At 49.0% G+C, this 11,136-nt stretch overlaps 1 protein-coding gene across 4 annotated transcripts in view; it reads left to right on the forward strand.

Annotated features, from left to right (window-relative positions):
- Nucleotides 1-8,431, forward strand: part of SGK1 (serum/glucocorticoid regulated kinase 1) — a 112,720-nt gene extending 104,289 nt beyond the window's left edge. Inside the window, exons 1-12 of one of the 4 annotated variants that reach the window (XM_019420515.2) lie at nucleotides 27-186; nucleotides 3,031-3,106; nucleotides 3,561-3,636; nucleotides 3,996-4,100; nucleotides 4,206-4,289; nucleotides 4,403-4,534; nucleotides 4,800-4,912; nucleotides 5,257-5,380; nucleotides 5,824-5,919; nucleotides 6,387-6,542; nucleotides 6,648-6,737; nucleotides 7,162-8,431. In XM_019420515.2, the coding sequence (XP_019276060.1) occupies nucleotides 153-186; nucleotides 3,031-3,106; nucleotides 3,561-3,636; nucleotides 3,996-4,100; nucleotides 4,206-4,289; nucleotides 4,403-4,534; nucleotides 4,800-4,912; nucleotides 5,257-5,380; nucleotides 5,824-5,919; nucleotides 6,387-6,542; nucleotides 6,648-6,737; nucleotides 7,162-7,329 (1,254 nt within the window). In that variant the 5' untranslated portion in view covers nucleotides 27-152 and the 3' untranslated portion in view covers nucleotides 7,330-8,431. Of the gene's footprint in view, nucleotides 1-26; nucleotides 187-1,740; nucleotides 1,986-2,744; nucleotides 2,889-3,030; nucleotides 3,107-3,560; nucleotides 3,637-3,995; nucleotides 4,101-4,205; nucleotides 4,290-4,402; nucleotides 4,535-4,799; nucleotides 4,913-5,256; nucleotides 5,381-5,823; nucleotides 5,920-6,386; nucleotides 6,543-6,647; nucleotides 6,738-7,161 lie in introns of those variants that run through there. The other 3 variants (XM_019420513.2, XM_019420514.2, XM_019420512.2) reach the window with 3 other exon arrangements.
- Nucleotides 8,432-11,136: the final 2,705 nt, after the last annotated feature.

Genomic DNA, 11,136 nt, shown 5'->3' on the forward strand with positions numbered 1-11,136 from the left:
GCAGGACAGCTGCCTCTGACTCCTGCTCCCTATCATCTCAGCTTCCAGCCTTATCAGGCACAAAGCAGGGAGACTATTCCAACCATAACTGAGCTCTACCTTCAGCCTCCAGAAAGTAATCCCCAACGTTCACATCCTAGGCAACCTGAAGAATGAAAGAGGAAGCTATAAAATCCCCTTTGAAAGGTTGGTGTGATTTTATTGCTATAATTTGGAGGGAATGGAGAAAACGAAGACGCTTTAGAGGATCTGAGATTACTTGGCCTACAGAAGGCGTGGGGTTGGAGTCGCAGGGGAGGGTCTCTGATAAAAGTTTACTCAACTCCGTGCTTTAAGAACAAACACGCAGAAATCTTGGTACAGGTCGGTGTTTCCGGACAATCTGTGCCAAATTTGCTGTCTTCAAGGGGGACGGAATGGTGTGGGAGCAGGCTAGTTGGAGTGGAACCCGACGCGGGGGGCACTGGCAGTAACAAAGTCATATTCTATGAAGGATCCATGGAAAAGGAAGCAGTAATGGGCCACTTAAACCGTGAATTGGAGTTTCCTAAACCTTGCTTTAGATTGGAGCATCAATTTCAGGCATCTCAGGCATTGAGAAGTGTTTTAAAGAGTGGGTCCCAGGCAAAATTTCCCAGCCAGTCTCTGGCAGAGAGAATGTGTGTTCCCTTCCCAGTTTGGGGCTGTTGCCACTGAGCAAACCAAGCAGCAGCTGAGGCTACAGGTCATATTAGGGCAAATGAGGTGCTTGTGCCTGCAAAACAAATCCCTGCCCGGGACGAAAGAAAAAAAACCGCTTCACAGGCTATTCTTGGTTTGACAGCTGGTATTTCGGAGTGTGTCAGACCCAGTATGTAACTCAAAAATGGCAGGGCCCTTGGCAGTGAGGGGTCACGGCAGGGCAGCCGCGGCCAGCACCAGCAAGTGCCAGGTACCCGGCCCTACAAACCTTAGTTCCCTGCAGCCGCCTCCCGCTCCCGGCCCAGTCGCTGTGCTCTCGGCTTCCCCGCCAGCGCTGGCCCGCGTCCCCGCGCCGGCGGTCGGGCTGCAGCAGCGCCCAGGCATCTCCCAGCGGCGGGGTTACTGGAAGGCACCGCGCCGCTGCTCTGCAGGGCCTTCCCCTCTCTCCACTGCTCTCTGGAGAGCGGACACCCGGCTAATCTTTCACGCGTCCACGAGTCCCCGTTTACCTGGGACTCGAGAGAAAGAGCAAGGTGGTTAAACTGTAAGAAGACTCCCGGGTCAGCGCTGAAATAAACCGGAGGAGGGGTAGGGAAGACGAGGACAGACTAAGGGTGTTTAAGACGATGTAATGCGACCTAGCGGAGTTTTCAGGTGGGAGAGCGGGACAGGGAATCCGGGAGTCGCCGATGCCCGGGGTCACGCCAGGTCGGCGCCTTGCGCGGAGCCACCGCTCCCCTAACGTGCCACTACCTCACGTGTTCATGGCGTGGCGGAGATTAAAGATGCAAGAAAAATTACATGCGGAACGGACAGAATGTTCTCAAAGATTAGAGGAGGAAAAAAAGTGAAATGCAGATTGTACTTTTTTTTTTCCCTTTAGTGCAGAGACGAACTTTATTTCCGCCCCCTCCCCTACACATTCCTGACCTCTCCCTCCCCCTTCCCTCTTTCTTTCCTTCCTTCCTCCGCTTCCAAGTTCTGGGATTTTGCAGCCTTGCTTGGCTTTGGCCAAAAGCACAAAAAAGGCGTTTTCGGAAGCGGCTCGGCCGTGCACAAGGGCCATTTGTTTGTTTTGGGTCTCGGGGCAGGAAATCTTGCCCAGCCTGAGTCACGGCGGCTCCTTCAAGGAAACGTCAGTGTTCTCCTGTCGCCCTCGCCCGCTGCGCGCCGGCCGCCGCTGCCCATGGGGGAGATGCAGGGCGCGCTGGCCAGGGCCCGTCTCGAGTCCCTGCTTCGGCCCCGCCACAAAAAGAGGGCCGAGGCGCAGAAACGCAGCGAGTCCTTCCTGCTGACCGGCCTGGGTAAGCGCCGCGGCCGCCACGCGGGGACCGTCCCGCTCCGCCGCTAGTCGCTCGGCTCGGGCGAGAGGGGCCGGGGGTGGGTGCTCGTCCTCAGGGTGGAGGGACCGAGGCCGGCCGAGAGGGCGGCGGGAGCGGGGGACGCGCCGGGCGCCCCGGCCCCACGGCGACCCCGCAGATCAGGGCGCGCGGGGCCGCCCTCGGCACAGAGACACCTCGGGCGGGTTGTGCGCGGCCGCCGGCCGGGGGCTGCTAGGCTGCCGGCGGGGGTGGGGGGGGGGGGGAACGGCCGGCTTCGGGACCCGGAGGGGATCGCCAGTGAGGGTGTGACAAACCAGAGCGGGCACAGAGCCACCGGCTCGCCGCGCGCCGGGCGGAAAGCGCCCCAGTGCCGCGACTCTGATTTCCCAGCCGGGTGGAATAAATGAGAAGGGTGGAAAATTACCCCGGGCTCTCCCTGCCCCCGCCCCCTCCGCCTGCGGTTTCCCTCTGTCCCGCGGGGTCGCTGAAAGAGGCAGATAACAGCCCGGCGGCCGGGCCTCCCGGGCAGTCCCCGCGCCCCCCGCCCCCGCCGGGAGGGCTTGCCCTCCCGCCCGGGACCGAACCGCTCGCCACCGCCAGCCACACGGCGGTCGGGTGGGCCGCGCGGCCGCCGGGGGCGGGGCCGGGGGCGGGGCTAGGGCGGGGCCGGGCGGCGCCGCTTCCTCATTGTGGCGTGAGCCCCGCCCCGCGGCGGCTCGGGGCTTATAAAGTCGGCGGCGCCGCGCGCGCCCAGTGTTGGCTGAGCTGGTGTCTCCTCTGTAACGTCTCGCTGTGCTCTCTCTGCGGAGATGACGGTGAAAACCGAGGCTGCTAGGGGCACCCTCACTTACTCCAGAATGAGGGGAATGGTAGCAATTCTCATCGGTGAGTGTAGGAATTATACGGGACTTCTAGGATGTGCGAAGTGGAAACTTTTTTAAGGTCACGCATCAAATAAATCAGTGTGTGTGGCGTCGGCCGTTGCGAAGCCATCTAGACGTTTATTTATTTCTCCTTTAATTCACAGCTTTCATGAAACAGAGGAGGATGGGCCTGAACGACTTTATTCAGAAGATTGCCAATAACTCCTACGCATGCAAACAGTAAGTTTGGGGGAGGACTGGGGGAAATAAAAAATAAGTAGCCTAGCTTGTTTATCAGCAGTGAAGACACACTCTCGTCGGGGTGTCGATCAGGAAGCCGAAGACTTCCCCGAGGGTGGGATCCCTTTTCTCTCTCCAAATCCAGTTTAGAACATTTTAAATATTAAAACTAATTTGCTGATTTGGCCTGGAAGAGAGAGCTGCAAGGTGAAAATTTTCCTGTTTGCCTAATTCACCCCGTTTCCATGAAAAACAGCCCTCATCGCTGTATTTGAAGTGGGCTTATTATTTTCTTTGGCTATTATTTTCTTTAACTGAGTCATTTATTTGGGTGGTTTTAAGTTTAAACACTCGGACCTGTCCGGGAAAGTCGAGCCGGAACCTTAACTACTGGTGTCGGTGTGCCCCCTTGCGACGAGTCTAGGAGGTTCTCAAGTTGTTCCTTTCTCTGCAGCCCTGAAGTTCAGTCCATTTTGAAAATCTCCCAACCTCAGGAGCCTGAGCTTATGAATGCCAACCCTTCTCCTCCAGTAAGTATTCTCTATTTGTGATGCTTCTGTGGAGGCATCTTGTAAATGAGTCAGTTAGTATTCCTACCGTGATGGATTAAAATAGCATTTTCTAGAAATTAGTCTCAAGGCAGGGATGCCTCAGTTAATGGCATAACAAGTGACATAAGCACCTAAGTATTGAGTCAGTGCAGTATTTTAAAAGGCATGTTGCATAAAATTTTTATCTGGTTACAACATTACTGTGTACCATTTGCACACTCCCATATGAAATATTACTGTGTACGGATGAAAAGTAGTTTTGATTGTGTTTAGGATGTATGGTGATTGTTGTCTTCCTTTGAGGCAAGGCTATTAAAAGAAAACGTTTTCTTTTCCAGCCAAGTCCCTCTCAGCAAATCAACCTTGGCCCGTCGTCCAATCCTCATGCTAAACCATCTGACTTTCACTTCTTGAAAGTGATTGGCAAAGGCAGTTTTGGAAAGGTAATTTCAGATCTGAAGACCTCATTTTTGATAGTCTTTCATGCATTCGTCTGACATTCTCAGTGGATGCGGGCAGCAAAATGACTTTTTGAATTGAAATTTCAGGTTCTTCTAGCAAGACACAAAGCAGAAGAAGCATTCTATGCAGTCAAAGTTTTACAGAAGAAAGCGATTCTGAAAAAGAAGGAGGTATGAAATGTGATGGATTGCAGTTGGAGATAGACATTCACTGGGTGGTTTTGCCTTAGAATTTTGGTACCACGTTGAAATTTGCCACTAAATCCTAATTGTCCTTTTTCTAGGAAAAGCATATTATGTCGGAACGGAATGTTCTACTGAAGAATGTAAAACACCCTTTCCTGGTGGGCCTTCACTTCTCTTTCCAGACCGCTGACAAATTGTACTTTGTCCTCGACTATATTAATGGTGGAGAGGTGAGCGACGGGAACGGGAACTAACCTTTGGGTGTCTGTGCATCGCATTCTTGTTTCCAGTTTGAGAGGAGAGGTTTTAAATGACATTTAGGGGGGAAAAGTTACCAGAATTAGCATTTCCTTTAACCTGAGAGTTTCATATAGTTAAGAGACTATTTAGGGCCGCTTCCTGCAATTGTTCTCTTTAGCTATATATGTCAAGTCTAATGAAATGCATTGTTACCAAGCCTTGGCAACCCAGCTGACCTTGTCCCGTCTCCTGCAGTTGTTTTACCATCTTCAGAGGGAACGTTGCTTCCTGGAACCACGGGCTCGTTTCTACGCTGCTGAAATAGCCAGTGCCTTGGGTTACCTGCACTCTCTGAACATCGTTTATAGGTGAGCTGCAGAGCCCTCAAGGTTACCTTCCTGGGTACAAAGAAGACATAGCCCTAGCCTTTGACGGAGCCTTAAAATAATTTGTATTTACGTACAGCTTGGTCACCTAAAACCGGATACCCCAGCATGTGAGCCGCCTTGACTCCGTGCCACGAGGGAACCGGCCAGCTAGGATTGTGCCTAATCCAGAATAGATTAGCAGAACAAGGACTCCCTTTTTGTATTCACTGTACACCCTCAGTGAATTGAAAATGCTTCTAATACCCCAAGCTATTATTTTCCCAGAGGATTTCTTATGAAGTGAAATTAACTTACACAACTACTTTTTTTTTTTTTCCTTGCAGAGACTTAAAACCAGAGAATATTTTGCTGGATTCACAGGGACACATTGTCCTTACTGACTTTGGGCTCTGCAAGGAGAACATCGAACACAATGGCACAACATCCACCTTCTGTGGCACGCCCGAGGTAAGAGCGCTCTTGATTTGGGGACTGGTCTGTGCCCCTCCTTCCAGGGGGAGGCAAGTGCAATAATACTTAAACTACCAGAAGAGTAGATCATTCTCAGAGATTTCTCAGTCCCGTTCAGTGCAAGTAAAACACATTTGCTGTTTGATGCAGCATGGGAAATCCCAAGGCCTCATGTTGCTTTCATTAAGACAAGCTGTTTGCAAAAACCATGGCCTAAAAGGTTTTCAGTTCCCAAGTAGGATAATCTGCTGGGTGCCCAACAGCTTCCTAAACATCAGTACAGCTAACTGGCCCGTCAGCCTCTTTACCAGGAAGTAACGTAAAGGCATGTGTCCTGCGGGTGGACCCAGGGTCTCTCGGCCCTCTCAAAGTGCATGCCTGGTCTTGGGATTCCTGGTTTCGCGGACTCCTGAACACTGTTGTCCTGCTTTGTGTTTCAGTATCTTGCACCTGAGGTGCTTCATAAGCAGCCTTACGACAGGACCGTGGACTGGTGGTGCCTGGGGGCCGTCTTATATGAGATGCTGTATGGCCTGGTGAGTAGCACGTTGAGAGTCATGGACTATGGCCCTGGCTTGATAATGCTCCCCAGAACGTAGTCCTCTTGAAACCCAGACTTACCTGGGCACACAAGTCCCATCTGGTCATTGTGTCTTGCCCTTTATGAATAACCTTATCAGATGCTGATAAGAGAAGCCAAATGGTTATTTTATAGGTGTTTTAGAGCAAGCTCTTAGTGAATTTTTTTTTTTTTTTTTTTTTTTTTTTGGTAAACTCGCATTTTCCAGATATGACCACACTTAACCTGCGTGAGGAAAAATGTGGTTTATTAATGTCTCCTCTCTGATGAGGACTGCGAAACAGACAGTGAAAAATCCAGGGCAGAAAAACCCCATTAAGGGAAGGGCCTTGTCGAATCTAGCGTACCACACTGCATTTCTCTCTTGGTAATGTCTGCTGTACCAGACCCCCGATTAAGCGCTGATTGCCCCTGTTCTTTCAGCCTCCTTTTTATAGCCGAAACACAGCTGAGATGTACGACAACATTCTGAACAAGCCCCTCCAGCTGAAGCCCAACATTACCAATTCTGCCAGACACCTTCTGGAGGGCCTCCTGCAGAAGGACAGGACCAAGAGGCTGGGCGCCCAGGACGACTTTGTGAGTGCCTTCTCCCTGTTCTGGGCGGGCTGGGAAGCGCCCTAGACCTCACTGCCCTTCTCGAATTCCACCTGTCTAACTTAACCTCCTGTTTCTTCTCGACAGATGGAGATTAAGAATCACGTCTTCTTCTCCCTAATTAACTGGGACGATCTCATTAACAAGAAGATTACTCCCCCTTTTAACCCAAATGTGGTGAGTGTCTCTTTCTGCCAAGTATAGGAGGGCCCAAAGGGCATTTCTTTAAGTCAGAGGCTGTGGTGGTGGAGGGGAGGGCCCTCAAGGAACAACTTGGCCGGTCCTTTATTCACAAACCACAACCTTCCCTAGGTGAAAAGTGGAATTTTTGTCCCAGCCAAGCTAACATCACTTCTCACCACAGCTCCCAATTCAAGTACCAAAAGCTAAAAAGCGAGCACCCTCCGCCTTATTTAAACTTTGTGTGGCCTTTGGCTTCTGTGCTTGAAACGGATGGCTGTTAACGGGAGTTTCCATAGTGTGCCCTGAAGAGTCGAGCTCCGGGATTTAAAGCCCAAATGAGGATTTCCCTGCCCTGTACCCACCGTGAATTCTTGACGCTGAGTGTTTTGTTTTGTTTTGTTTTGTTTTCCTGCCACAGAGTGGACCTAGTGACCTGAGGCACTTTGATCCCGAATTTACCGAAGAGCCGGTCCCCAGCTCCATTGGCAGGTCCCCTGACAGCATCCTGCTCACAGCCAGCGTCAAGGAAGCGGCCGAGGCCTTCCTAGGCTTTTCCTACGCACCCCCTGTGGACTCTTTCCTCTGAACGGTCCCAGGGTTGGTCGTGAAGGATTCGTGTGTGTGTGTGTGTGTGTGTGTGTGTGTGTGTGTGTGTTAAGTGTTCTAGTTAGCCTTCTGGCGGGGCCGCCAGCTGACAGGACGTCTTAAAAGAGAATTTGCACATCTCTGGAAGCTTGCACGTCTTGGCAATCTCATTGCACACTGTTCGCCGGAAGCTTTTCGAAGAGCACATCCTCCTCTCAGTGAGCTCATGAGGTTTTCATTTTTATTCTTCCTTCCAACATGGTGCTATCTCTGCAGTGAGCGTTTGCGTGCCGCCGTAGACAGAGGCAGTGGTCTTATTAGGACGATGCAGCTCTAAGGAGGGTTTTCTGAGGGTCTGTCTGGGCCGTGATGTCGAATCTGATGAAATGTGCCTTTTCTGATGAGATCGTGTTAGCTCCAAAGCTTTTCCTGTTGCAGAGTGTTTCAGTTCTTTTTTTTTTTTTTTCCCCCCTCCCCTTGTGGATTTACTGTGTGAACAGTGGTATGAATGTGGTATGTTTGATCACAGGTGGATTTCGTTATAAGCATCAATGTGACACTTGCAGGACACTACAATGTGGGACATTGTTTGTTTCTTCCATATTTGGAAGATAAATTTATGTGTAGACCGTTTTTTTCTTCTGTAAGATACAGCTAATAACTAAAATTTATTGAAAATGGTCTTGCAATGACTTGTATCCAGATGCTTAAAGAAAGCATTGCTGCTACAAATATTTCTATTTTTAGAAAGGGTTTTTATGGACCAATGCCCCAGTTGTCGGTCAAAGCCTGGTATTTTCATTGTTTAAAATGTCACCTGTAAAATGGGCATTATTTATGTTCCTCTTTTTTTTTTTTTTTTTTTTTTTTTTTGCATTCCTGATAACTGTATGTATTGTATAAAGACAGTCTGTACATTGGGTTATAACACTAGTATGTTTAAACTTACAGGCTTATTTGTAATGTAAACCACCATCTTAATGTACTGTAATTAACATGGTTATAATATGTACAATTCTTCCCCCCCCCCACCACACAACTTTTTTTGTGTGCGATAAACCAACTTTGGTTTGCAATAAAACCTTGAAAAATATTTACATAAATTGTGTCACGTGTGTTATTTCTGTATATCCTGGTTGCGGGGGGAGGGTAAGCAATAATGGGTCCATTTAAAATTGTAAAACCTGGGAAATGTTCCTGTAACTTCCAGCTCGGTGGTTTGCTTCCAAGAGCGTCAGGTTCAGACTCCAGGGGGCTACAGAGTGGTCTTACGATGTCAGTCGTTCATAAACCCATCCAAATAAATCCTTTTCCATAGACAAATGCATTTCACAAGGAAACCACGAAGCAATGTTCCCTGTATTTATTGCCTACCCTACGAAGTTGGCTGTTGGTCCTGACATTTGGTTTGCCTGGCAGGTAATTCTTTCAACAAATAATCTGGGCCAGGCGCTGCTCTGAATGCTGGGGATATAGCAGTGGGCAAAGCAGACGAATCTCTGCCCTTACAGAGCCTAATAGGAAAGACGCTTTTTCAATAAAGCAGTTTGTTGAAATGGAAGTCAAGATAATAGTCTGCAAGTAGAATGCCACTCAAGAGGGTGAGAATGTCTGTCCTGAACGACTATGTCCCCAAGAAGCTGAGCTGGCCGAAGCTGAGAGCACCAAGAGCTGAATGGAGTACCGTGCCAGCTCAGAGAAGGACCCCCAAGGAGCCAGTCCCTGGCACAGGCCAGAAGCCTCTTAAGCCTGTGTGTACCCGGCAGTGCACGGACCCAGCTGACTCTGGGTCTGGGGTGTAGACCCCCATGCTCTGGGTCTGGGGTGTAGAGGCCATTCCTAAGGCTCATACCACTGGAATATCTACTGTAGAAGAGGGAAAGATATGAAGATACTAAGAGATCATCCCAATTTGAGTCCGAATTGTCACAGAGACTCTAAAGCCTGCATTTTCCTAATAGAGATTGACACCAGCTCTGACCGGGGGGCTTTTTTCAGAGCTTCCCCTCATTCTCATTATCAACAACAGTTACAAACTCCTTCTTGAGCCAAAGGCGCTTAAATTACCTTTTTATCTGAACACAGTTCTTGCAGGCTTGGGAATCTCCAGTCTAATCATAGTTAAGTCACAGGGGCTGGTCCTGGATGACAGAGCTTTTTACTTTTTTAAGGGTAGACACTTGGTCTATTGGGTTATAGTCAATCACTGTATAAGATCTGATCCTGTTGCTTGGGAAATGATAAGAGCAGAGGGGTCCCAAGGGTTGTCATGCAAACAGTGAGAGATGAGATCAAATACAAGTGGGCGGGAAGGGAACAAGGTAAGAACAAGGAAGCTAAGAAAGAACAGGGGGTCGATTTTTTAAAAGGGCAAATATTTACCAAGTACTGTGATGTAAGGTAGCATACAAGCAGAGGTATCTTTTATCTGGGAGAGGAAAGTACCTCCCTGCCAGCATTGGAAACTACAGCTTGCAAAAAGGCGGTTGCAAAAAGGGACAGTACGCTTCTCCATTGCCCTCTCACCGTGCATCTGTTCAACCGTGGGTTTGGGGGCAATGTATTCAGCTACGGTTCCCCCAAGTTAAAAGGGGACTCTGAAACCACTGCTACCACGAAGACTGAGTCAGTCACTGTGCTTGGGGCATTGGCCATCAACTTGGGGAGACAGGGCACCTACTCATGGTGCACAGCAGGTGCCGAAGGAGGGGTAAAGAGAACTTCAGAAGTCCAGATGCTTCCGTGGGATCAGCTGCCTGGAGCAGGCTTCACAGAGGGGATACCAAAGATTCTTACCGACCGATTCTATTTGTAAGAAGTCTAATTGGGTGCAGGCCCTCAGGGTTAGATAATAACACTAACAGCTAATGCTAGTGAGCTCTTACTATAATACACGAGACGTTAGTCTAAGTACAATATAGGCTATTTCAGGACCACCCTGGGATATCAAAAGCGAAGAGACTAGTACAGAAAGGCAACTTGCCGGTTAGTAAGTGGTGACGTTAGAAGTCAAATCACGAGGGGTCTCGAAAGACTATGCTTGTAACAATTATGCTATTCTGCCTGACAGGTGACAACAGATCTAGAAGCAGACCCCTGTGCGTTTGTTAACTGTTAACTTATTATTTCATCAGACGCTTACGGAGGTATCTTGCAGGCGTCAGGCTATGCGGAAAGAGAGAGAAAGGGGGTTGGGATTTGCAAGCATAATCTAGACACTATCAGTTGTTGGTGCCGATTAAGAGCAACTGGAAATACAAAGCACATTACCATGGGCGTGTAAAGTAACACCACCATTTTGGAAAAGTGCTTGGCACTATTTGCTAAAGATGATCACGCATATAACGTTTGGCCTAGTGGTTCCTCTCCATGCTTTATACCCCGAAGAATGTACATGTATTCGATAAAAAAAAAATTTGCAATAATGTTCACAGGAGTACTGTTCATCTTAGCCCCACATGGGAACAATTCAAACTGTCCACCAAGGGTAGAATAAATTAGCATGATTTCACACAAGGGAATGCTATACTGCACTGAAAACGGATGCTCATTACATACAATAACAGGGAATAAACCCCACAAACAAACATAGCAAACAGACTGTATGGTTTAACGCATATAAACTTTGAAAGCAGACAAACAAAATGAATCTATACAGAGGTCAGGACATGATCACCTCTAAGGAGAGGACGCGGGTGGAGATCATGATTAAGAGGGCACGTGAAAGGGGTGGTCTCCTGGGTGCTGGTGATTTCTCAGTTTGGCTGGTGGTCTCAGGGAGTAGTTTTGCTTTTTGATATTTCATCAG

The sequence above is a fragment of the Panthera pardus genome, unplaced genomic scaffold (genome assembly GCF_024362965.1).
Source record: "Panthera pardus isolate Hobbes unplaced genomic scaffold, ASM2436296v1 HiC_scaffold_17, whole genome shotgun sequence".
NCBI lineage: Eukaryota > Metazoa > Chordata > Mammalia > Carnivora > Felidae > Panthera > Panthera pardus.